At 51.0% G+C, this 25,505-nt stretch overlaps 2 protein-coding genes across 4 annotated transcripts in view; one reads left to right on the forward strand and one right to left on the reverse strand.

The window, feature by feature from the left end:
* Cstpp1 (centriolar satellite-associated tubulin polyglutamylase complex regulator 1) overlaps positions 1–14,582 on the forward strand; it is a 157,717-nt gene extending 143,135 nt beyond the window's left edge. Inside the window, exons 5-9 of one of the 2 annotated variants that reach the window (XM_048361175.1) lie at positions 6,805–6,893; positions 8,699–8,894; positions 9,709–9,818; positions 12,345–12,408; positions 14,416–14,582. In XM_048361175.1, coding sequence (XP_048217132.1) covers positions 6,805–6,893; positions 8,699–8,894; positions 9,709–9,818; positions 12,345–12,408; positions 14,416–14,575 — 619 coding nt within the window. In that variant the 3' untranslated portion in view covers positions 14,576–14,582. Of the gene's footprint in view, positions 1–6,804; positions 6,894–8,698; positions 8,895–9,708; positions 9,819–12,344; positions 12,409–12,662; positions 13,363–14,415 lie in introns of those variants that run through there. The other variant, XM_048361173.1, reaches the window with a different exon arrangement.
* A 36-nt stretch (positions 14,583–14,618) lies between these two features.
* Arfgap2 (ADP ribosylation factor GTPase activating protein 2) lies at positions 14,619–25,128 on the reverse strand. Of its 2 annotated transcripts, XM_048361168.1 has the most exons (17): positions 24,983–25,128; positions 24,688–24,806; positions 24,054–24,126; positions 23,393–23,524; positions 23,215–23,295; positions 22,394–22,475; positions 22,044–22,100; positions 21,415–21,456; positions 21,035–21,087; positions 20,487–20,623; positions 20,282–20,413; positions 18,206–18,334; positions 17,993–18,127; positions 16,875–17,001; positions 16,631–16,724; positions 16,409–16,527; positions 14,619–15,745 (listed from the first exon to the last, which is right to left on the reverse strand). In XM_048361168.1, the coding sequence occupies exons 1-17, from the start codon at positions 25,052–25,054 to the stop codon at positions 15,725–15,727; spliced, it is 1,605 nt and encodes a 534-aa protein (XP_048217125.1). In that variant the 5' UTR covers positions 25,055–25,128; the 3' UTR covers positions 14,619–15,724. The 2 variants fall into 2 exon arrangements, with proteins under 2 accessions (XP_048217125.1, XP_048217126.1); XM_048361169.1 differs by lacking the exon at positions 21,415–21,456.
* Between the last annotated feature and the right edge of the window lie 377 nt (positions 25,129–25,505).

Raw genomic sequence — 25,505 nt, forward strand, 5'->3', positions numbered from 1 at the left:
TTGAACTCAGGGCCCGGTGCTATTCCTGAGATTTTGTGTTCAAAGCCTGAGCTGGCTTTGAACCAAATCCTCAGATCTCAGCCTGGTAAGTAGCTAGGATTACAGGCATGAGCCACCACTACCCAGCGCACACAAATTTACCTGGGCACAGCACACCCAGGGACATGTCTTGAGAGTCCTTTGAAGTAGAAACTGATCTCTTCTTCTTTGTAGCTGAGGAAACTGAGGCACAGGGAAGAAAAAGTACTTGATAGAGTGGTGAAACTGATCTGTCATCAAACCAGAGTTTCAGGAAGAAGGGCACAGCTCTTGCAACTAGACTAGGGACACTGACTGGCCCACGGGAGTGCAGAGGAGGTTGGGAAGTCAGTAGATTCAGGCTGGAAACTATTGCTTCCTTGGCACCCACTTGCTGCCCAGCCAGCCAGCCCAGCCCAGCTGTTGGGAGTCAGCAAGGGAGGGAGAGAGTGGCCAGCCTCCTGGGATTTGCCAAGTGCTCTTTCTTCATGCCAGTTGCCTGCCCTGGACTCCACCCTACAGATGGTTCTGCTCAGAGCCTGCCTGTAGCAGAGTGCCTTTATTTCTACCCAGAGGCCCTCTCACTAGCCCGGAGGCGTAGCCTGCAAGGATCCCTCTATGATCCAATAGATTTGTACTGACTCTTGGCAGCAGCTCCCAGTTGGCTCAACTTCAAAGCAGGGGCGGCCAGGCTCCTCCAGGTGTCAGAAGCAGCTGGCAAGTTAGCAAAAGGCCTCTGGCAGGAAGGGAGGTCGAGCCAACTGCCACCTTCTGGAAAACAGTGCATGTGGGTGACCTTGTCTTCAAGAAGATCCCTCCTTGAACCCTCTTGGGGTGGTGATAGCTTGGAGTTCAGGATTAAGGTGCAATCTGTGGGGGGGGGAGGGCAGAGCCCACAATCTGGGGTTCTCCTAGTCATGGGATGTAAAGATGGACCAGTAGTTTGCTGCCTGTGTTTACCCACAATTCTGCTAACGTCTCAGAGCAAGGTGTGGATGGCAGAACTTCCATGGGTCACAGCGTTTGTTTGGGATAGTCATTGCTATATATGGTCGATGAGTGGTTTTGCTGGAGGTAGTGTCTCACTGTGTAGCCCAGACAGGCCTAGAACTCACAATTCTCCTACCTCAGCATTACAGGTTCACGCTACCACACCCAGCCATATGATGTTTCTAAAAGCACCTTCCCTTAAGTCCTTTAGAATCATTTGCATTCATAGCCCCCTGGGCAGCCAGCCTTTCTCCCCTTGAGCCAGCACACATAAGGAGCGAGTCGCTCTGTCCTCTCTGTGTTAAGGCTTGGAGAAGCCCTTTGAGAACTCAGAGCCTTCCAGCTTCGAATGAACAGCTCCTGCAACAAGCAGCTCGCTCTTTCACACACTAGCCACAATCCCTGAGCTAGGAAACATCTTCAAGAACCAAATTCTAGAGCTTTTTGGCACCTTCCTAGAGGCAGCTCTTCAAAAGTTGGGTTTGGCATCACCAGAGGGAAAAGTATAGTGTGGCCTTTCTTCCTCGTTCAGCAGTGCTTACCAAGTGCCCGACACCAGGCTGGACCCTTGAGGCAAGTTCAAGCAGAAAGACAGGTAAATCTTAGTATTCTGTGCACAGATATGTGAGAGCATGAGGAATCATGAGAACTACAGAAAGAAGTAGGTGGAAGTGGTGCTGTGGCTCAAGTGGTAGAGCACTAGCTCAGGGACAGTGACCAGGCCCATAGTTCAAGCCCCACGACTGACAGAAAGAGGGGGGGAGAGGAAGGAAGGTGGGGGTGGCAGGAAGCTTGGCCCCAGCTGGGTGAGGGAGGACATTTCCTCCTGCTTCCCTGAGAGCTGCTCAGCAGGCTGCCCCTGAAGCCTGGTCTGGCAGCAGATGAAGCTTTCAGGGAGTAGAGGTAGAGAAGGGAGTATTATGGATAAAGGGGCTGGCTAGTTGGAAGGCCTAAAGAGGTGGGCTTAGGGAAGGACAGAGGATCAACACGAAGGATGCTGTCTGTGCCCTCCAACCAGATCTCTAAAGCTGAATGGGGCTAGGAGGACTCATGAGCCAGGGTAAGAATGGGGAGTCTGCATCAAGCACGAATGGCTCATGCTTATAATCCTAGCTAGTTAGGAGGCTGAGATTCAGAGGATCATGGTTTGAAGCCAGCCCAGGCAGGAAAGCCTAGAAGACTCCTTCTCCAACTAAACAGCAAAAAGCCAGGCTAAAGGTGTGGCTCAAGCACAAGGCCCTGAGTTCAGACCCTAGTAACTGGGGGAGAAAATGGAGAGCTCTCTTCTGAAGGTGGCGGGGGGGAAGCCTGTGAAGGTTTTAGACAGCATGATAACATAGCTAGATTTGCATTTTCCAAAGACTTTTCCCAACCACAGTATTCAGAAGGAGGCATGAACTGGGCGTTATGACACATTTGAAATCTCAGCATTCAGGAGGGTGAAGCACTAGGATCTTTTTTTTTTTTTTTTTTGCCAGTCCTGGGCCTTGGACTCAGGGCCTGAGCACTGTCCCTGGCTTCTTTTTGCTCAAGGCTAGCACTCTACCACTTGAGCCACAGTGCCACTTCTGGCCATTTTCTGTATATGTGGTGCTGGGGAATCGAACTGAGGGCTTCATGTACACAAGGCAAGTGCACTAGGATCTTAAGTTTGAGGCCACTCTGGACTACTGAGAGAGATACTGTCTTAAAAAATAAAAAAGAAGTAGTTGCAGGGAAGTGAGGTACAGTCATGTGGCTGTCAAGAATAAGGAGGTAGAGGTAGAGATGGTGGCCGAGGATGTGCAGAGGACACGTTGATGGAAGCAACATTTCGGCTGTAGATTGAGAGGACTCTGCAGTGGACTTACTGAGAGAGGGGTCTCAAGGTTGTCTAGGATGCTTCCCAGGTTTCTAGCTGAACAGAATAGTGGGTAAAATAGAAGGTAGTGATACTGCTAAGAAAATCTGAAGCTGGGCACTGGTGGCTCACACCTGTAATCCTAGCTATTCCGGAGGCTGAGGTCTGAGGATCAAGGCTCAATGCCAGTCCCGGAAGTGGAGTTGTGGCTCAAGTAGAAGAGCACTAGATTGGAGCAAAAAAGCTCAGGCCCCAAGTTCAGGATCAGCGACAAAAAGAAAAGCTGAGATGCAGTTTTCTTTGTGTCTTCAGTGTTACTGCTCATAGTGGACAGGACCCTCAGAACTCTTCAGCCTTGCTGCTGGAATCTGGCCACATGGCCCATAGGAAGAAGGCTTCTGCCTCTATCAACTTCCATTAGCCTGCTCACCAGCCCCTCCTGACCCATGTACAGTTCAGCCAAAGCAGCAGCAGGGCCAGAAGCAAGGTATGCCAGGCCGCCCTGCCTCTCTGGGTCTCCTCCCTGCCCCAGCACACCAACTGCAGAGAGAAGCTGTGCCGTTCTTGGCAGAGTGTTGGCTCTGTCCTGCTCAGCATCATGGCTTCCCCAAACTTCCCATGAACCCCCAAAGAAGAACTAAGAAGTTTAACTGGCCCAAATAGGCCCACTATGTCAAAAATTAAAGTGTAACTTGGGGAAACCCAGAGTATACAAAATATTCAAGGGCCAGGTCATAATACCCAAACGTTGGTAATAAGAACATTAAGAAGACTAAGCTCAGCTTGGAATGTACACACTTGTCATCCCAGAACTCAGGAGGCTGAGGCAGGAGGACTGCAAGTTCAAGGCCAGCCCAAGCCACATAGGGAGACACAACCAGTTCCAGGTCCACAAAGTCAAGGAGCTAAAAGCCCTGCCAATGTGTTGAGATTGTTCAGGGTTTCCTCCATGAATGACAGCCCTAGAGACTAGCTAGCAACCATCGGAGTCACCAGTCCCAATGCCAAGCTTCACAATGAAGAAAGTGAGTATTTTATTTGTGCTTAAGTAAAACCATAAAACTTAAAGCAACAGTAACAAAATCTAGGGGGCTAGAGCTCAAATCAAGACCAGGCTCTGACAGAGAGCTGGGGCTGGTTCTGAGGCCGAAAGGACCAGACTGAGTTGGGGAGGGCGCCCTTGTCTCTCACATGCAGAGATGCAGGGCCAGGTATGGTGTCTGCCACCTGTGACAGTCTGCTTCAACTCCTTGGCAAGTAGGGCAGGCCTGCCTCAAGAGCGTGCTAAGGAGTGAGAATTATAAAGGGAGGCACTTCTGGAATTGGGGTGATGGTTGCACAACTTTTATAATATTCTAAAGCACATTTTACAGGGTGCATTTTATGGTGTTTTAATTACATACAATAATAATAAATGAGTATAGAGACAAGTGGTGAATATCAACAGGAGCACTGGGTTCCAGATTGATGATAAATGAGAGAAGCACGCATCATCCTCAAGGGCTCCCTCCATGTATACCTGAGGGGTTGCTCTCCGCCCCATGTGGCCCAAAGTCTTTGACATTAGGCTATTGGGGTAGTTGACTGGCCATCTTGGTAGTGGAGCAGGGAAGACAGTTTCTGCTTTCTCTCCTCCTGAGGGGCCAGTGGCTCTCCTTTCCTAACAGCCCCTGAGGGCACCTTCACACTGTGCTGTCTTTGCTAAGCCCAGTCCCCCCCCTTCTTCCTCTCCATCCACATGTCCTTCTTGTTTTTGCCTGCCTGAGTTCTGTTCAGGCTACCAAGAGGCAACCAACCCTGTTGATCTATGGCGCTGCACTCAGTCTCCAGAGCACTGATGGAGGGATATGGCGCCCTCCTGTGGCCCTCAGCAGCATTGCTTCTTCCCACCTTCTAGCCCAAATTTTCCAGCTGGAATTTTAATGTTACACCCTGGTAGAATTATCTTTCTCCCAAGATACGCAGGAGAAACAGTCAAAGTCCCAAAGTTATAGACAGGGGTAAAGAAAATGAAGTAGGCACAGAGTCTTAAGAAATCAAATGCTTGTTGTGTTTCTCTACTGGGTTGTTTGGTTGATTTTTTTTTTTTTTTTTTGGCAGTCCTGGGGGCTTGGATTCAGGGCCTGGGCACTGTCTCTGAGCTTCTTTTTGCTCAAGGTGAACACTACCACTTGAGCCACAGCACCACTTCTGGGCTTTTCTGTTTATGTGGTACTGAGGAATCAAACCCAGGGCTTCATGCATGCAAGGCAAGCACTTCACCACTAAGCCACATTCCCAGCCCTCTAGGTTTTAATTGTAAAAAGCATGCATAACTTGAGAGTAGTGATGGGATGGGGAAAAATGGGGAGACTGATGGAAGGGGTGACAGAAGTCAAGGTACATTTGCACTCATAACCTGAATTTTGTAATTGAAACCCCTTTGCACTGCTGAAAGTGTGTGTGTGTGTGTGTGTGTGTGTGTGTGTATCATGACTTGATTGAGGCAGTGTCTACAGAGTTGTGTAAACTCCCCAGCTCTGTGTATGACTGGAAATCTGACTTCTCTGAGACAGACTCCTCACCTTAACATGAAAAAATAATATGACTCACCTTAAACGTGCTGTGGGCTATGGTTTAATTAAAGAAGTTAAATACTTTGTACAGTGCCTATCATGGATGGAGTCCTCAGAAGTGATCCCTGTATTATTATTACAATTAAAGACTAGCTAGGAACCATTTTCTCTCATCAAGGCCAGCTGCGTAGCACAATTCAAGGGTAGGCACACCACTCAAATTGTGTTTCCCTTGGGGCTGGGATGTAGCTCAGTGGCAAAGCACTTGCCTAGCAAGTGCAGTGTCCTGGGTTTGATCACCAAAAACCAAAACCAAATTGTGTTTCCCATTAAGTCTCTTCCCCAAGGGTGAGCAATGCTGGCTCTCTCTGAGGTGATCCAGTTGCCAGTTTGGGGCCCTTCTGACATAAGGAGTGAAGACTTCAATACACACACACACACACACACACACACACACACACACACACGAGATAGCAAAATAGGGGTTGGAGGCATGGCTCAGGTGGTAGAGTGCCAGCCAGTGAGCAAAAGCATCAGATACTGAGTTCAAGTCCCAGTCTAGCATTTAAACAACAAAAGACAGCAAAATAAAACTGTCTTAAAGAGAAAAGGAAAGAAAAAGCCAAAGGGGCCCAGTCAAAACCAGGCTGAGGCCCACTTGCAGTCCAGTAGAGAACTTTGGCACCCTGCCGGTCACATGGATGGAGCCCAAATACTGCTAATTTCCTTCTCTTCCTGTCCCCCACCCCCTCGGACACAGCCCTGGCCTTGGTCTGATCCCTTAACCAGCCAAGTGGTTTTCCTTCTGTGAGGAGGGTGCCCAGCAGGAGGGAACAGAGACAGGAAGTACCGGGGAAGTAGACAGCAAGGAGAGGAGGCACAGCCTCCACCTGTGCCCTGGGGTGGAGGTGCCTGTCAACGTCCAGGCCAATTGGTAGCTTATTAAATCTCAGTACCACTTGCCAAGACCCCTTCAAACCTCTTGGCTGTTCTCTTTGTCTTTTCTGATCAGCTGTATTTATTCGGATCTAAATGGTCCTCACTGCAGAATGAAAGGATTTACTGCTTAAGTTTATGAAAAGAGATCTTGGAGGCATGACAATCGCATCCGCTCCTTGCTGCCCCGGCCCCAGCCCCCTCTGCCATGCTCTGTCGATGAGCTGGTGCCGCTGAGGCTGAGCTGGGAGCCTCCATGCACCTCACTCTGTTCACTTGGTGGCAGAGTCCACAGCTGATGTAGAAGTGAGGTGACTGGGAGGATCTTGCTTTGGGGACCCCCTGCCAAATGCCCTGCTGCCCTGGGGGAGACCGCAGGCCCAGGAACAGCTCACATGTGCATTCTCTCTCTCTCTCTCTCTGCACATACATAACACAGTCTCCCATATTCTCTCTCTTTCCCCTCAGAATTGTGCTCATGGATGATGCCATGGACTGCTTGATGTCTTTTTCAGATTTCCTTTTCGCCTTCCAGATCCAGTTTTACTATTCAGGTGAGAGGACCCAGAGCCTGTGCGGCTCCTGTGAAGGGCCACGCCTCCCCCTTCCCACCATGTTGTCCTTTCCATCTATGTCTGGCAGACATGTCTCCCTTCCCCACTTCTCTAGTGCTATTTCACCACAGGCCACGAACAGGATATATAGCTTATAGTGTCAGTCACAAGATCTGCTCTGCAGTCCGTCCTCAGCCTCCTAAAGATACCAAAAACCAGTGATGGGCGCTGCTGCTTTCCGCCAGCAGCACAACCAATCCAAAGCTTTCGTCACTCCTTGCTAAGAGCCCATTCTGTCCCAAGCATGGCACAGGGACTTTAATCCTTCCACCAGTCCTGAGAAGTAGCTCCTTAAGGAGAAGCTCACAGGGTAAGTAGCCAAAGCCAGACAGCACTACAGTGGCAGAGCCCAGACGTCTACAGAAGGCTAACTCCAAAGTCAGTGTTCTTTGCCTCTCCCTCAGCTTTGGCCACATGTGTGGAATATATACTATCATGCTTGTAACTTTTAATAAGCACACACCAAGCTGGGCACAGTAGTGCATACCTGTAGTTCAAACTACTCAGACTGAAGCTTGAGGATTACTTGAGCCCAGGAGTTCAAGGCCAGCCTGGATAATAGCAAAATCCTATTTATTAGGTAAAAAGCACCCACCAGGCCTGCTCCCCTACTTACAGACTTTCACTCTGCTCCCCTACTTAGGCCAGCTGCACCCTTAAGTCCCTCTGGAATGGGGTGGGATAAAAGTAGATGAGTAAATATAAATGCATACAAGTTCACATACACGCATCAACTAGGATATGGGGTTTTGAAACTGCTGTGTCCATAAACAAACTTGTTTAAAATGGGCTCTTCCAGTAAATAAAAGGCTGTCCTTGGAGCCTGGAGATGGCCTTCCTCCAACTGGCCTCACTCGGCGCCACATGCTGTTTGCTCCATGCAGCACCAGGCTTCTATGTCCTGTTGCTTTGAGGCTCATGGGCCTAGGACAGTAACAGCCACATAAGGGAGCACTATTTCCTCTCACTGCCTCCCCAGGCCGCCTATTACAGCAGTCCAGGGTGGGGTGATGAGAAAGGACCAGAGCCATGGGTTACTAGCAATGGCGCATCTGTAGCACAAAATAAGTTGTGAGGATTACTACTCCAGCATGCTTTTATGAGTTAGTGAGGCGGGTCCAGGATGGGACCTACAAGGAGAACATGGACATGTTCGCCATCTCAATACATAGTTTAGCCAGGTGCCAGTGGGTCACACCTGTAATCCTAGCTACCTCAGGAGGCTGAGATCTGAGGGTTGTGATTCAAAGCCAATCTAGGCAGTAAAGCCCACAAGACTCTTACCACTGATTAACTACCAAAAAGCTGGAAACGTCACTGAAAGCTAAAGGCTTCCCTCTGGCTCAAGTGGTAGGGTGCTAGCCTTGAGCCAGAAAAGCTCAGGGACAACACCTGGGCCCTGAGTTCAAGCCTCAGGATTGCCTGGCATGTGTGTGCACACATGCACACACACACTAAACATAGTCTGCACCAGTACAGTACTGGATGCTGGGTTACTTGTCACTGTAAAAATGTGTCACTGAGTTAGTGCTACAGAAAGTGTAGTACTCTGAATGTATGCAATGGGGAACTCAGTCTGGACACAACCGTCCACAGGATGGGACATTTGAGCTCAATAACATCTCTAAAGAGGGTGCCAGTCAAACCAGTATAGGAGCTGGTGTGGAGCTGAGCTAGCAGACGAGAGGATCCGGTGAAGGAAGTACATCTTCCCTGAATCATGCCTCCCATCCCCATGCTACCAGAGTTCCTGGATAGTGTGGCTGCCATCTACCAGGACCTGCTGTCAGGCAAGAACCCCAACACGGTGATCGTGCCAACATCGTCCAGCGGGCAGCACCACCAGCGACCTGCCTTGGGTGAGGCGAGCACGCTGGAAGGAGTGGAAGCATCGCTGTTCTACCAGCGCCTGGAGAGCCTGTGTGACCGGCACAAGTACAGGTGGGCTCCGGGACCACAGGCTGCTGCCCCAGCGATAAGTCTACAGCAGAGTGTTCTGATTGGTTTTGACTTCCTAGACCTGAAGGGTCAGTATATAAATTAGAGCTGGCCAGGCACTGGTGGCTCACATCTGTAATCCTAGCTACTAACGAGGCTAAGATCTGAAGATTGTGGTTCGAAACCAGCCCGGGCAGCCAATGCTGTGAGACTCTTATCTCTAACTAACCACCTAAGAACCAGAAGGGGAACTGTGGTCCAAAGTGGTAGCGCACTAGCCTTGAGCAAAAAAATGCGCAGGGAGAGCATCCAGGACGGCCCTGAGTTCAAGCCCCATGACCGACCCAATGCCCCTAAGCAGGTTGTAACTGAAAAGTGGCCCACATGGCCACTTCAAAAGGAGTACTTTCACTTGAGCAAGAGCAATTGTAGATGACTAGCTGCCAGGGAACAGATTGGCCTTGAGGAGCACTCACTATCCTAAACTTTCCCATGGAGCCCTGGGGCTGGTAGAACCAAGTGAAGGCTAACTGCCCAGTGTGGTGCAAAGCCCCTCTAGGGACAGCTGCCAGCCAAGAGGGGCTGTCACTAGTAGTCCTCCTCTTGTTCTTCCCACACCCCTGTAAACACACCAGGAACTACACACACCAGCCCCTCCTGGCTCCAGCCAGGCCATTGCTCCTGGGGATCTTCTGGGCTCCCCAGGACTGGAGGGTTCCCATGGCTAGTCCTTCAGCCTCAGCCTTGGGTGTCTCCCTAAGCCAAAAAGTGTGGACCTGCTCGTCTTTGAATCTAACATCTGCATTCTCCCTTCCAGCTGCCCACCCCCAGCACTTGTCAAAGAGATCCTCAGCAGTGTTCAGAGGCTGACTTTCTATGGATTCCTTGTGGCCCTCTCAAAGCATCATGGAATCAATCAAGCCCTAGGTAAGCCAGAGTTAGCTTCCCCACAGTGCAGCTAGCTGCTGGCCTCTCGGCAGACATGGCCTCAAGGGGTAGGAGGCATTCTCATTTCTGACCTGACCTCTGTGGGCCAGCCTGAGCCCTAGGAAGCTGGAATGTGCACAGCCCGAGACTGCGCCCTGTTAGGCATCTCCCAGTGCTGTGAGGGACAGCCTTCCTGCCCAAGGCTCTGCCCTGACATGCGCCAAGGCGAGCCCAGCCCCTCCCCACAGAATCCCTGCTGCTGCTGTGGGGAGTGGCCCATGCCGCTGGCAGACACAGCTATTTACCCAGTGGCTCTGGAGATTATATATCAAAGAGACCTGAACCCCACTTAGCCCTTTTAGAAACAGGGCAAGGTGTGTCTGGGAAGTGTGTTTTTCCCAGCTGGAGACAAAAAAAAATCTGATTCATCCTAAAAAGAGAAGGGAGGGAGGGATGGGCGCTGGTGGCTCACACCTATAATCCTCATTACTCAGGAGGCTGAGATCTGAGGATCCCAGAAGTCAGCCAGGACAGGAAAACTCATGAGACCCACCTCCAGTGAACCATCAGAAAGCCAAGTGGAGCTGTGGCTCAAGTGATGGAATGCCAGCTCCAGAACTGGCACACAAAAAAAGTGGAGGAAGGTTGCACTAGCCCAGTTCTCCTGCCTGTCATTTCATTCTCACTGGCTGCCCTCCCCCCCCCCCCCACTGCTCCCCCTCACCAAGTCTTTCAGGAGAAAAGCAGCTGGCAAGTTTTATTTGTGTCTCCAGACATCCTACTCTTGGGCTTGGAACCCGGTTCCTGAGGCAAAAAAGGAAGCATCCCCTCCTCCTGCCCATTGAGGGATGGAGTCAAGGAAGGAGTTCACACACCAAGTGCACCCTGCTGTGGGCCAAGAGCACCCAGTTGTGTGCTTTGTCTATAATGGTACTCAGTATATCACCTGCCCATATTCTCTGGGAGGCGCGAGGGCACTAACCCTGTGTGGATTTTGGCCTACATGCCCCCTCACAGCCTGGTTATGTTGAGTTAGGGGACCCTCAACTAAATGAGGTTGCTAGTCATCACCAGCTATTCTAAGACTAAAAATGGACCTAAAAAAATCAAGAGGGAGCCTGGGAATGTGGCTTAGTGGTAGAGTTTTTGCCTAGCATGCATGAGGCCCTGGGTTCAATTCCTTGGTACCACATAAAACAAAAAATAAAATAAAATAAAAAAATAAAGAGGGCTGGGAATATGGCCTAGTGGCAAGAGTGCTTGCCTTGCATACATGAAGCCTTAGGTTCGATTCTTCAGCACCACATATAGAGAAAAAGCCGGAAGTGGTAATGTGGCTCAAGTGATAGAGTGCTAGCCTTGAGCAAAAAGAAGCCAGGGACAGTGCCCAGGTCCTGAGTTCAAGCCCCAGGATTGGCAAAAAAGAAAAAAAAAATCAAGAATGAGGCTGAGTATTCACCTTTACACACACACACACACACACACACACACACACACACACACACACAGCTGTTAAGGAAAAGCTAGCAACTAGATTACAGCTTGCACTAACCTCTCTTGTCCTAAGAGCCTCTAAAAACAAAAGCAAAAAACACCCTTAGTTCAGTCCTCAGTACTGTACAAAAACGAAGAGCAGCAGCTTAATGTGCAATAGAAATCTGGAAAGACCCTGTTTGGAGCCAACTGTGGAGGAGTGGGTAGCCATTTGCTTTGTCCCCAGGGAACCCCCCCAAAATGAGAAGCTCCATGGACAGTGAATTTGAAAATCACTAACCTAGAGAATAAGAGGCCAGGAAACATCTGAAAAGGTCAGAAGGCGAATTAGTGGGACTGGAGGCATGGTCGATTGCCAGCTGTGAGTGAAAAAGCTGAGCAGGCACAGGAGGCCATGTTAAGACCCAGTTCTGGCAGACCAAAAAAAGAAAAACTAGTGTCAGATATGCAAAGATCACATTGAAGCTTTCTGGAGACCAGCATCATAAGCTCTTTCCTCTCAATCATTTGCTGGTGAGACTCTTCCTATGTGAATTTCAGCTGCCCCTTCCCACCATACTCCCCCTTCCCTTTCCCAGTAGTAAACTCTTCATTGGGGGTGGGATGAGATTGTAGTAAGACCTCAGGCTGGGGCAGTTCCTTCAAGGCCAGAGGTTGATTTTGGCTCTTGGCTTTTATGAACTTCCTGTATCCAAATGCTTCCCTATCTTGGGGACACAAAATTGGATCACTTTCTGACTTTTGCATTAGCCTGGGCCTAATCTCTTGCATCTAGTAAGTACATGGGACCTCAAGAAGAAAACCTATCTCATTGCTCATCTTGGAATGGGTTGACACTCCCTGGGGATGTCTCCTAGTTACCTGTTTCTTGCCCCTGGGTGGGTTTTTGGCTGCTAGCAGTGTTCACAACATTTAAAATCAGCCCTCTCAGGGACAGTAGAATAAGGAGCATGAAGGACCTACCACCTGGTTGAAGAACCCTCAGGTTGTTAGATGCCCCTTACACACACAACCTTCCCTATTCTCTCCTAGGAGCTTTACCTGACAAGGGGGACCTGATGCATGACCCAGCCATGGACGAGGAGCTGGAACGGCTGTAAGTGTCACGTTGGGGAAATGTCGCCCCCTTGTGGGAGTGTAACCTCAGTCAGACATGGCTATGCCCCACTTGGGTCACATGGCACTTGTCTGTAATATCCTGCATTAGTCAAGGAGGGGCTGGGGGGCCAACAGAGGTGCAAGGTATCCCGAGGCCATGGGTAATGGATTTTAAGTACAAGAGGGAGTGTGAAGGTTCTGGTCTCTGGACAGGAAGCACCACACTGCCCTCCAGGTTCTTCCCTTCTTCAGGCTGGTGCAGGTCCCAGGCCTGGTCAACCCCATCACTGCCACTCCAGAGGCCAGCTACCTGCCTTCCCGGACCCCTTCCCGGGTTGGCTCCCCTTGGAGGCCTCTCCACCACCCTCGAAAAGTGGATGCAGAGAGTGATGGCTCCACTGAAGAGACAGATGAGTCTGAGACTTGAGGAGTCTGAAGGGCCTTGCCTATGCCTGGTCCCCTGCTCTCCCATCCAATCCATGGTACCCCACCTAACCTCACCTAGAGCCTTGCAGTGCTGCCCTCTGCTGGCAGAAAAGCAGAACAACCACAGAGACCTGCCAGTTCAATCATCAGCCAAGCCAAGCAGTGACCTAGCTTTTTTAGCCTGTTCTCTCTGGCACTGTCAGCCTTTGGACCTAAGCTGACAGACTATCCTGAGGTCATCTGTCATCACTGGGAAAGGGATTTGCCCTAAGCCGTTTGTTGGCAGTCCCCCTGACCTCGTCTCAGCCCATCTCTGCTAGTCCCCTGAACTGGCCCCATCAAAGATGACACCGGAGAGCAATACTGGGAAGACATACCAACTGTGGCCTTCTGCTGGAAAAATCGGTCACTGGTCATGATAGTAGAAAGAAGGGTGGGCAGAAAGTTCACTTGCAAAAGTCTGCTTCAAGTCTCCTGTGTCTAATAGCAAATCTGTGAAATGAATAAAGTCCCTTGTGTCTGCTAAGTGGTGAGTCTAAAGGCACTAGGCTGAGGGAAGGGAGAAGGGGGGTTGGGGTCTGGGGCTTTTCTGGAATGATGGGACAAGGGGCTTGGTGGACCATTTCAGCCCAGAGGCCTGCCTCTCAAGTGAAAGCCACTGTTGAGAGGTATGCACAACTGCAGTGACCTTCAAGAAACAGCCTAGAAGGCCCAAGGCCAGATTCCCATAGATTCTCAAGGCCCTGATCACACCGCACTGGCACTGCATGGCCTTCTAGCCAGGGTTTCATGAAACAGTCAAGGGCTAGGGTAGTGTGGGTGCAGCTGTGAAATAAACTGAAATCTGGAAAGATGGTGGTTGGAGCCACCTGTGGAGGAGTGGGTAGGCTGAGGCCTACAGGCTTCCAAAGACCAGATGAAGGTAAGGCAGATCACGTGATCTTCAACTTCCTTGAAGGCGAAGAGAATCTTCATAGAAATGGAAACGCACCCAGGAGCCTGGGCAAAGCAGGCTGCCTGCCCCAAAGCCAGTCACCACTATTAGGCACACATTTTCCTAAGCTCCTCTGTGCCCAGCCCAGGCTCTAGCATCAGCTGCAGTTTCTCTTGTCCTGGTGTGCATTAGCCGAAATGTGCCCATTACAGATTTCCGAGCGCCAAGTCCCATTCTACCAGCTTGGGACAGAGTCCATATCTGTATTTCCCATGATTCCAAAGGCGGAGCCCCAGATCTGTGCTGGAAATCCCTGGCTTGAGCCCATGGCTTCCTCTTTCCTTTCTAACCCTCAACTTCTTGTGGATCTGGGGGGAAAGAAGATGTTGCAGAGGCTCCTGTGGGGGGAGGGATGGCCAAGCCAGAAGGCTCTACCCAATCCTCTCTGCTCTTCTCGGGTTAATGGGCTCTCATTTAGGTCTGCATATTTAAAATACTCTTTTCAACTTGGAAGAACCGGTCCCCAGCCATGCCTCCTGTGGTGAGGCGCAGGCCTGCAAGGATGCTTGCCGGCTCTCAGTCATAATGCTCCGCAGGTGAACTGACGGGCCCACTAACACCAGCTCTTTCCTCCGCGTGCAACAGGGTTGTGAGGTCGAGGCTGCACCGGACTGCACGGCAGCACAGGGGCGAGGAGCCAGGGCCCTCTGACTTTCAGAGAAGAGACAAGCTGGAGGCCTTGGAGAGAGTGCCCTCAGCTTCGGCACCAGCGCCCAACCTGTATCGGTGGGAGCCCCAAGAGTGAGCGAGGGGTCATACTGGGCAGGGAGGCAGGATGGAGAGGACACTGACCCACAGGGCCCCGTGGGGGCTTTATTTTGACACCACTTTGTTTCAATACAAACAGTCCTGAAAGAAAGTCATGTCCCTCTGGGGGAAGGCTGGGGAAGAGTGGTTTGTGTTGCCTGCAAGTCCAACCTGCAGCCCTCGAGGAGGGGCCCAGACTGCGCAGGCACGGCAGGGGAAGACGGCACCAAGGAGGACACAGTGCATGGCCCAGCTGCCAGAGGGTGAGGCCTGCTGCGGGCCTTGAAGCTCTCATGGATAGGGTGCCATTCAGGCTGCTCTCAGCCCAGGATGATGCAGAGGAAGAAAGCTGAGCCCCAGGAACCTGCTGCTCTCTCATGCCCTCAGCTTCCCATGCCACTAACAGATTCACAACACCTAGTCAGGACACGGCAGATGACACCCACCCACCATGGCACCAACCAGGGAAAGAGGGGAAGTCTGGGGCATGGACAAAAGATCCATGGCCCACCATTATGGCAGGGAAGTGTTGTGAGGCCACAGGATGCCAGAGACAGATCACTCAGGCCTTCAGGCTGATCCCAAATGAAAGAGGTGCCGGGTAAGTTTCTAGCCCTTATTAAGGCCCAAAGGTCTCTTCCCATGTCCCTTCCTGGCACCCACAAGAGGCTTCTGGTGGCAACGGCTCAGAGCCTCTCCCTGGAGGTGGCACCTTGACAGAACCCTTGGCTAGGCCTCCCCGTCTCCGGAGGACAGAGGCCCAGCCTCCAGACCACCTAGAGGGATCCTACAGCCTGCAAAAGCATTGCACCTTCCCTGTTAGGGGAAGGACCACACCAGCAATCAGCCACCCGAAAAGTCCCCCTCCCTGTGCAGCAGGCCAAGTGAGCAGCAGCTGTGAGGCAGGATGGGAAGGAAGCTAGCATGGGGACGGGGGAGGGGATGAAAACAGGGGCTCAACCCATAGGCACAGGACAGGGCTGATGCTGACCGCTTCCCTTGCCCAAGATCCTCCGAAGCCACCCCACTCACACAGCACACACACAAAGTGACACATCGCAGCTTCCACAAGGCAAGCAGCCCTGGCCTGGAGTCATGGACTTCTTGCTGCTGTCACCACCACAGGCCTGAGCCACGGAGCCTGGGCTCAGTAGGAGCCATAGCGATCCTGAAGTAAGAAGAAAAAAGCAAAGTCAGGCCAGATAGGCTCTAGCTTATCATCCTAGCTGCCTGGCAAGTGGAGGGCCAGGGATTATGGCTTGACGCCAGCCGGGCAAAACGTGTTCCATCTCAACCTACAGGTGGGCATGGAGGTGAGTGAGGGTCTGTCACCCCAGCTAAGGGGAAGAACAAAGGCTGGGCACATGAAGGGCATGGAGAAGCACAAGCTGAAGACTGCTGCTTTGGCCAGCCTGGGTATAAAGCCAGAGTCTGCCTTCAAGGGAACTAATGAATGTCAAAAGGGTCTAGAAGTATTCAGCTCAAATGGTGAGGTGCCTGCCTAACAAGTGCAAGGCCTCCAGTGCCTAACCTGCAGCATCTTCCCAGTGGACCCTTGCTGCAGAGGGCTGGGTGCCCCACAGGGCACGTGGGGAGCGCTGGGGCAGGGGGTGGCACAGCACTCACACAAGCTAGGAGGGAGAAGAAAGTCAGTGCAGCGTGGTTGACCTCAGGGAGAGGCCCATCCCAGTTCAGGGCTGAAAGGAGCTCTCTCAAAGGAAAGCAAATGCTCTCAGTGGCTACCCACAAGCATTGTATGAACACAGCAGAAGGCAAATCTTCAAGTACTACTCTTTAGGCCTCTTTTGCAGGGCCAGCAACCCAGTCTTACCTGCAAAGAATTCATCACACCATTGGCCAGCACAGCCATCTTGCCAGCCACAGACTTGACACCCTGCTTAAACTGGGCGATGTCAGCTGTAGGGAGCACATTCCCCAGAGACACGCTTCCTGTGAAATCAAGCAGACAGTTGACCCAGAGCCCAGCAGGAAGCAGGGCTCTCCAGCTGGCTAACAAGCCATGCTCAGTGCCTACCACCCAGCAAGGCCCTACCTCCTCCATGAGCTCCATCCATGTCCCCGAAGAGGTCTGAAGAGCTGATGGCGCTGCTTCCTGAGAGCTGCTGTAGCCGAGACCTGGCTTCATACTGTATTGAAGAAAGAGCAAGGCCTAAGGACACTCTGGCGAATGACATAAGACTCCTACAGGACAAATTGCATTGGAGCTAACGTCTAAAGCACAGGCAGGGAAGAAGCTCACTTCTCCATGCTGCTGCCAGAAACACAACTCTCCTCACCTCAGAATCTACCTCTCGCCCAAAGAACATGTCAGATGAGATGGCTTTAGCTCCTGCGAATTTCTGGCGTGCTTCACTGGACTCGAGACCTGAGCTCCGACTCTCCACTTCTCTCCGGGTTGCGGTTCTGAGGGACGGGTGTGGAAGATCTCCATCAGGGGAAGCAGAGACAAAACAAAAGAAAATAAAGAAGAAAAGGACCAACAGCTTTCTGCCCATGGCTTGACACGTACTATTTTGTCTGTGGTTCTGACTCTCAGAGACCCTTTCTTCTCTCCACTGAAGCGTAGGCATAAAGAGCCCAAGTTACCTATATGATGCAGAGCTGTAGAACATAGAGGGCCCTGGGCTTCAGCCCCAAAGCACTACTTTCATCCAGCTCAAAAAGGCCATGTCATCGTGCTGCTACCCTACTCCTAGATACTTACTCTGCCTAGCAGTGGGGTGACCACACGGCTTAGTTACCTACCTGTGCTTCTGCCATGATTACTAACAGTACTCCCTCCACTCTCAGGAGCATCTACATATGGATGAAAAGGCACATGGCCACTGCTATTCTAGCACAGGCCTCTGGGCTAGGATTTTTGCAAGCTTCATTATATTTAATCCTTTCAACAGCCCTGGGTTTACTTATTCACCATTTTACAAATGGGTGGTCTGAAAATGATTTACCAACAAAACATTGTCCACATTAAGATTGAGTAAGCTTAAAAGGGGGGAGGACTGGGAATATAGCTCATTTGGCAGAGCACTTGCCTAGCATGTGCAAAGCTCTAGGTTCGATCCCCAGCACTGCAATTAAACAGTAAGATGAGGACCAGAGGCATAAAGCCCTTTGAGGGAAGTGAGGACTAAGGTGAAAATCAGGACCCTCCCACCACAGAAACAGATCCCAAGCCAAAGAGGCTGCCAGCTCTCTGATAAGTTACACATCAAACCAAGTAGGATCCCTGCAGGCCACTTGCCCCTCCCACCCCCGCCATGGCTACTTATATTCAATTCTTCGGCCACCCTAACATTTCAGGGCCCCTCAATGGTCACCTAGCTAGTGATCACCATATTGTACAGACACGAAACACTGTCATCACCACAGGACAGGGCGGACTAGACCACTGTACCTTTCTGAAACAGGCCGGATGCTCGAGATGGTCACTTCTGGTTCCTTTTCCTCTACTCGGTCCATACCCCAGGCTGTATCTGTATCCCAGCGGGATCCAAAACTTTCCCCTAAGTTAAAGGGGTTGTCCTTGTACCTAAGGAGACAGCAGAATGGCTCAGAGAAGCCTGAGGAGAACAAAGCAGCCAAGTCTACACCCCAGCAATAGCCTTACTTTGGGGGTCCAGAGGCGAAAGTTCCAACATCATCAAACAAGTCTAGCTGAGAGCGGGAGGACTTTGCACTCACTGGGGTCTCCTGCTCAATCACCTGCATCTCAGACAGCACCGAGTGGGAGACAGAGCTGTGTAGGAGAATAGAGCTGACATGAGGCTGGAGATGAGTCACTGCACAAGAGCAGCCATCTGCTACCCCGGACACCACCCAGAGCTTGCTCCCTGCCTGTGCACAGCATGAGAACAAGCCCAGACAGAGGAGGCACTGTGTGTGTGTGATGACCTGGGAAGCATATCCTGGAAATGTCAAAAACATCAGCTTCATCTTCTCCATGTAGAGCTTCCTGGCCAGTGGTCATTTGGTGGTTAGCATTTGAACAACACTGCACACTGGAAAGAGTGTTCTCTTCCCAACTCTCTCTATTCCTATCTGTGTGTGCATTCTTTTTTTTTTTTTTTGCCAGTCCTGGGCCTTGGACTCAGGGCCTGAGCACTGTCCCTGACTTTCTTTTTGCTCAAGGCTAGCACTCTGCCACTTGAGCCACAGCGCCCCTTCTGGCCGTTTTCTGTATATGTGGTGCTGGGGAATCGAACCTAAGGCTTCATGTATGGGAGGCAAGCTCTCTTGCCACTAGGCCATATCCCCAGTCCCGATGTGCATGCATTCTTAACACCAACTCCCAGCCTTGCTACACATAAACCATATGCTTCCCTAAGACAGAGCACAAAGGAGCGCAAGAAAAATGCCCAGAACATGAAAATGCAAGGATACTACTATCCTAGTTCTGTACTAAAAGAACAAAAAAGAAAGTAGAAAAAAAGAGAACATTTCCTAGCACATCGTTTAGCTCAGACAGTGTCTTGGACCTGCCGGTGTTCCCAGGAAGCAGGTGTGGCAGACAGTTCAACTCTTGACACCTGGGTCTTCTATCAGGCCAACGGCACTTCCAGGATTAATATGATTCAAACAAATTCATAAGAAAGCCTACCTTGCTGGCACCGGTGGCTCACACCTGTAATCCTAGCTACGCAGGAGCTGAGATTTGAGAATCACAGCCAGCCCAGGCTGGAAAGTCCCTGAGACTCTAATCTCCAATTAACCAGCAAAAAAGCCAAAAGTGGAGCTGTGAGTCAAGTGTGGAGTGCTAAACTTGAGCAAAAAAGTTCAGAGAGTGCCTGGGCCCTGAGTTCAAGCCCTAGGACTGGCACAAAGGAAAAAAAAAAAAAGAAAAAGAAAAAAGCTGCCTGGCAAGTCTGAAGCTCTAAGTTTAACCCCAGTACCACCACAAACATGGAAGGAAAGACAGAGGAGGGAGGGAGGGAAAGAGGGTAAAAGATTTTAAGACTGGACTTTAAATAGGTAAACTGAATTTAAATGAGCTCTTTTGCACTGAAAAAAAAAACAAAAACAAAAACAACCAGGTATGGAGGTATATACTTGTAATGCTAGCACTGACGAGGCTGAGGTAAAGAATAACAAATTGGGGGCCAGACTTGGCTACACAGAAGACCATGCCAAAAAAAAAAAAAAAAAAAAAAAGTTCTTTAATCCAGTCATTCCTCTACAAGTTTAAGAGGGAAAAGGAGGAGTCCTCAATCCTCTATTGTTTTGCTGATTGTTATAAATATACTAGCGACAGAAGCAGCATGTGTTCTGAAAGTTATAATACCCAGCCAGTCTATGTTCTTTCAGAGAAGTACAGTGCAATGGCTATGGAAGTGATGCTGTGGCTCAAGTGGTAGAGCAATAGCCTTGCCCAATAAAGCTCAGGGACAGCGCCCAGGCAAGTTCAAGCCCCAGGTTTAGCAAAAATAAGTAAATAAATAAAGAGTTGCACAAGTTGTCCCCTTCACATAGTGATAAACATCAAACCAATCTCTAGAATGTACAGGAATAAGGAATAATGTGATCCTGTTTGCTCATGCAGCCAGTACTTCTAGACCACATAGCTATTGGATGTCAAGCCAGGCCCCATAGGAAGACTACACATGCGATTCTGAAGTGCTGAGAAGACTATGAACTGCTGGTTCCTAGAAAAACAAGGGCAGTTCCCTGCACACCAGGGCTGTCTCACCTTCGGGATACCAAGCCCATGCCTAGTCTCTCTGCCTGCTCACGTTTCTTCCCTTCAAGATTCTGTAGCTTTTTCTCTTCCTTCTTGCGATCAATCTGAAGTTCCTGATAGGCCAGACGCATGGATGCAACCCTGGAGGGAATTAACAGTCAGAGGGTGGCATCCACGTTACTACCAACCCCCGCTCGAACCAGCCAACACGCACATAGACTCCTCCGCCTGCTTCTTGGCATCGGCTGCTTGCTGCTCTCGGAGCTTCTCGGCCACCTGGGCCTGCCGCTCAATCTCACTGAAGCTCTGGTTGCTCACCTTCTGGGCCCCTAGGCCTTTCTTGGCACCCAGCTGGAGAGAGAACCACATGAGGTAGGACCTTGCCAACCAGTTTCCTCTATTCCCTCCCACACAAGGCAGGATCCTTCTTAATGTTGAGGGTCAGAAGCAGAAGCCTACTGAGCAAGAGAGGCCTAATAGCCAAGAGGACCTGATCTACTGGAGCTGGAGCTGGGGGTGACATGCTTCACAAACCCCACAAAGGCTGCAGAGAATGAGGCTAACTAGAGCCTGCTGTGAGCCAGACACTTTAAGCCTTACACGGATTCGGTCTCATTGACTGTACATCTTTAAATCCCCTTCACAGACAAGGTCAGACAAGTATCACTGCCAGTCACATAGTCAGCATGCAGTTAGGTCCACAGGTAAACCCAGGTCTAGTCAGCTCCTGACAACCTTACCACACTGCCTCTGCCCACTTACCCCTTTCTTAGCAGCGGCTGGCTTCTTCTTGCCAATGATGGAGCTTTTCAGTTCTGTGGGAGAAAGAGGGTGGGCATGAGGACCAAGGAAGGTCAGAGACAGCCCTCAGTCCACACCATGCAACTTCACAGCAAGAGTACATAAGAGCAGCAGCTTCAGGCAGAGGAAGGCAAAGCTGCCGCCATGAGTTCTAACCAAGGGTATCCAGGTCAAAGGCAAACAGGGTTAGGGGAGCCTACTAACTCCCAGCAGGTTGCAACAGGAGCCTAAACATGAGACAAAGTCCCAGAACCAAAGTGAAAACTGTTAGGTGGGCAGGTGCTAAACACTAGCCTCAGCGTTTGGGCAGGGAGCTGGCTCCCCAAGAAGCTGCTGGTTACCTCTGGCAGGAGGGGCCCCTTTAGCTGACAGATACATGGACCCTGGAGGAAAAACAGACTTGTAGCTAACATGAGGCTCACCCCAGAACCTTTATACAGCACCTAAGCTCAGAGCCTGCTTCAAAACAAGCTCTGCTAGTCTTCTCATGGGATCACTGTGGATACTCTGCTGGCTTCCTGCCCCAACCCCCAAAAGTCAACAGAACAACCCAAGATCAGCAAAAGGACTGTTTACCTTAACCAGATCTGAAGGCCACTAAAGAAAGTATGAGAGCGCTAATGGACAGGCCCGGGACTAGCTTTGAAAGGACAATGTCTCCTTTAGCCATCAACAACTCAGAGCCGTCCCCGCACCTCATGAAATAGAACAGACAAGCCAGCCCTGCCTGACAACAAGGACGGATGCCTGGTCCCATGCTATCGTCCCGTCACTTTTGCTATCCCATCCCACATCCAGGTTTGTCAGCTCAAGGGCCTGGCTCTGAAATCAATCATAGTCACAACCCCAGAGAGGTCAGATGCTGTCTCCTGGGACCTCAATCCACATGACCAGGCAGGAGATATCTAGAATGAGTACGTGGGGCCCACCCTCTCCCAACCACCCCACATCCACTAGCTAACATACTGACCCAGAGACGCTTTAGGGGAGGTGCCAAGCAGGTCGGTGTTGGGGCCAAGCTCAGGCTCTGTGGATGAAATGACAGGAGTTAAGTATAAGGCTCCCCCATCCTACAACCTCTCTTTAAAGGAAATAATAGGACAAGAGTCACTGGGTTTCTTCAGATTACTACCCAAAGACACATCCCCACCACACTTCCTCCAAGAACCAAAACGAATCCACTCAAGGTTACAGAAGACACCCCCACACACAACCAAACACATGCACATACTTCCTATCCCCTAGGCCAAGCATCCCCTTCCTAGCCCTGAATCCTTCTCCAAGGCTAGGACACTTAGTTGGAATGTGGGCTGAACTCACGTGCCAGGCCACTGCTCTCTGCCAATGGGGCTGGCTGCTGCATCCCTGAAGGCTCAGTGTCTGGTGCATCCCAGGAAGGAGGCTGCAAAGGAGGCCAGAAGCCTCAGTGAGCCATTCCTGCTAGCAAGAAGCACCAAGCACCTGCAAGTACCTTGTAAACAAGAAACCCCACTCCTAGCCATACAGAAAGACTAGAAATTAGCAAGTAAAACTACAGTTGCTACTTACCAGCAAACAAACATATAGCAAACCAGCCCACCACTACCACACCCTAGGTGTTTATTTCCAGCCTGAACCCATTTCCCTATTTGAAAAATCTGCTAACAAACTCCTAGGTACTCACCATGTGCCAAGCCAGGGCTGCTCATGAACAAACACATTTAATCACAATGAGCCCAATGAAGAAGCTAGTGAGGTTTTGACATATTAAATGCCTTGGCCACATCAAAGAAATGCCAAGTAAAAGAGAGATGTAAACTGAGAATCCCTAATTTGACACTGAGTACCAAGAGGTACTCACAGAGGTAGATCACAGGGAAGGAATCTTCTTATTGTCCCTAACTACAGTGGCCTTCTGGGAAATCTAAGAAATGGGGGGCCCATGGGGCTCCTTGAACCTTTAAAAAGCTGCTTCTCCCTTTCTCCCGAGTCTATTTCTGAAGCACCCCTACTCAGAGAAGAAACAGCTGGGACTAAACAAGCAGCAGTTATCAACTAAGTGGGCCTAAGATGTTCTGAGACACTACACCTAGGCAAAGGGAAATCTATGCCATCACAGGCGGCTAGGGCTACTGGGTGAAATATCCTCTCTGGGCACTCACCTGTGTGTGTTCTGTGAAGAAATCAGAGTCCTTCTTCTCTGGAGAGTGATTAGGAACACTGCTCAGATTATCTATCCAAAGCTGGAAGGAAGAAGACACCATGAAACACAGGACTTCGGATACTGCCCCTCGCATCCATATCCGTATGTCACTGGCCAAGTCCAGAACAGGCACTTACATCGGTACCATGCCTAGCCATGGCTGCACTCCCCAGCTGCCGGATCTTCTCCCGATACATCTGTGCAGCTCGACTATTATATTTGGTATTGGCATCATTGGCTGTGCATCCATGTTGGCGAAAAAAAGCTGTCTGGAGAGCAAAGGAAAGAGTGTGCTTTGCAAAAAATGTACTGTGCATGAGAAAACCCTCAATAGCATTATTTATACAGAGCGACACATTATTGACACCAGCAGTCTTTCAGAGAAGTGAAATCCCACCAAAATTCCTGCAAAAAAAAACCAAAAACAAAAACACCATGCCACCTCCTATCCCTGAGATAAAGAGGAATGAAACCCAACCCTCCTTCAACCCTACCCGGGGTCATCATGCCACACTCACTGTACCTATCATCCTTCCAAGTATCAGGAAAGACTGTGGAAGCCCCAGGTCCCTTGGCCTTTTCCCCAAGAATATCTGCTCAGCTTACTTTGGAGTTCTTTTGAGAAAAGCTGTGACTAGTTTCTAGGTTTAGAAAATAGTGTATACAGTAGTGGTGTTATAGACCAGGGAATCTTCTAAACAGAGAAACTGAGAGAATCCCCCAAAAAATTACAGCCAAGTGAGTATCCAGGGACCTGCACAAAAAAAACGGGGCAAGGGTAGGTAAGAGGAGTCCTACCGCATTAGCATTGCCGCCGACCTGCATACACCTCAGCTGCAACCAGCTCCAGTTTGAATCCAACTCTGTGGACCTGTGAACAAGGGCTATGTGTCACCTAACAGCCGATACCAGAAGTCAGCATGTGCTTCCCTGGCAGGTCCACACCTGTCATTTAGCCTGGGGCTGCTGTAGGTGTCCAGGAAACATTAATCAGTCACTGCCCCATTTCCTCCACTCTGGCCTGCACTTGAAAGTTCTGTTTTCCACTCACCTATTCCGAAGGGTACTAATTATTTCCCCAGATGTTAAAGCAGGTCACATTCTTAGGTAGGCGAGATCAGATTTGGCTTTCCCCTTGACGATGGTCACATCCCTACTGGAAACCAATTCGGCCCTGCCTCTGTAGCAGTCAATGCAGCTAACTTTTCCCCCGAACTCAGTTTCAAGTTTGGTCATGGAGAAAGAATACAGGTTCTTCCCCCCACTGGTAGAGATGGCAAAGGGCCCCCACACAGGCGGGTCCTTCCCGCAGGAGCCTACCAAACCCCGGGCCTGGAGGTTTCCAAACACCAAATTCGGCGCGGCCCAGGCCAAGCAGCTGCTCTCCACCACACAGGCCCGGCAGAAACACAGCCGTGCGCGGAGAACCCACCTGATAAAGCTGAGATGGACGCCCAGAGAGCGATGCACCCCGGAGCAGTCAATGCACAAGAAAACACCGTACGTGATGCTGGCCCAACTCGGACTCTTGGCGCCGCAGTCAAAACAGGCCTGAACCGGAGGAGGCGATAAGCGGTCAGACGCCCCGAATCCAGGCCCGGCGCTGAGACCTCCCCGGAAAACCGCCTGCCTCAGCCCTGCTTTCTCCCTCCCTCGGCCCCCAGGGGAGCAGGAGGCTGCCCCCCGCCCCAGGCGCGCTAGGCCCCACGCCCCACCCCCTTGACCACCTTGTTGGTTGGAATTGCGCGTAGCCTCTTAAAGAGAGTCTGGATTTCGGTCTTGCTCGGCTCGGCCGCCATTTTCTCTCCTTCCCAGACACAACCGCGACCGACGGGTCCTGCCGCGGGCCAATCCGCGGAGGGGGAAGGCGGGCTAATCCGACCCGCCTCCGCAGTGCCCTGGCCAGCCGAGGGGCGGGGTGAGCCGACCAGATCTGGACCAATGAGCAGCGGGCGGAACTCGGGATGACGTAAACAGCCGGGAGCTCCACAATGGCCATGAGTGTACACGCCCCGCCACGCAGAGCCAATCAGCAGCCGAGTCCGGCGCCGGCTCGAGCCAATTAACAGCCGGGGCCGGCGTCGGCGCGTGGGCCGGGCTAAAGCTCACGTGCGCTACCCAGACACCTAGGAGGCGGAGCTATTTGGTGAGGAGTGTTCCCCGCTGCGGCCTCGCTCTCAGGCCAGTCAGTGATGCGTGTGGACCGATTAACAGTCTTTCCAGTGGACCGATTAACAGTCTTTCCAGCGT

This window comes from Perognathus longimembris, chromosome 13 (assembly GCF_023159225.1).
Source record: "Perognathus longimembris pacificus isolate PPM17 chromosome 13, ASM2315922v1, whole genome shotgun sequence".
In the NCBI taxonomy this organism is placed as follows: Eukaryota; Metazoa; Chordata; class Mammalia; order Rodentia; family Heteromyidae; genus Perognathus; species Perognathus longimembris.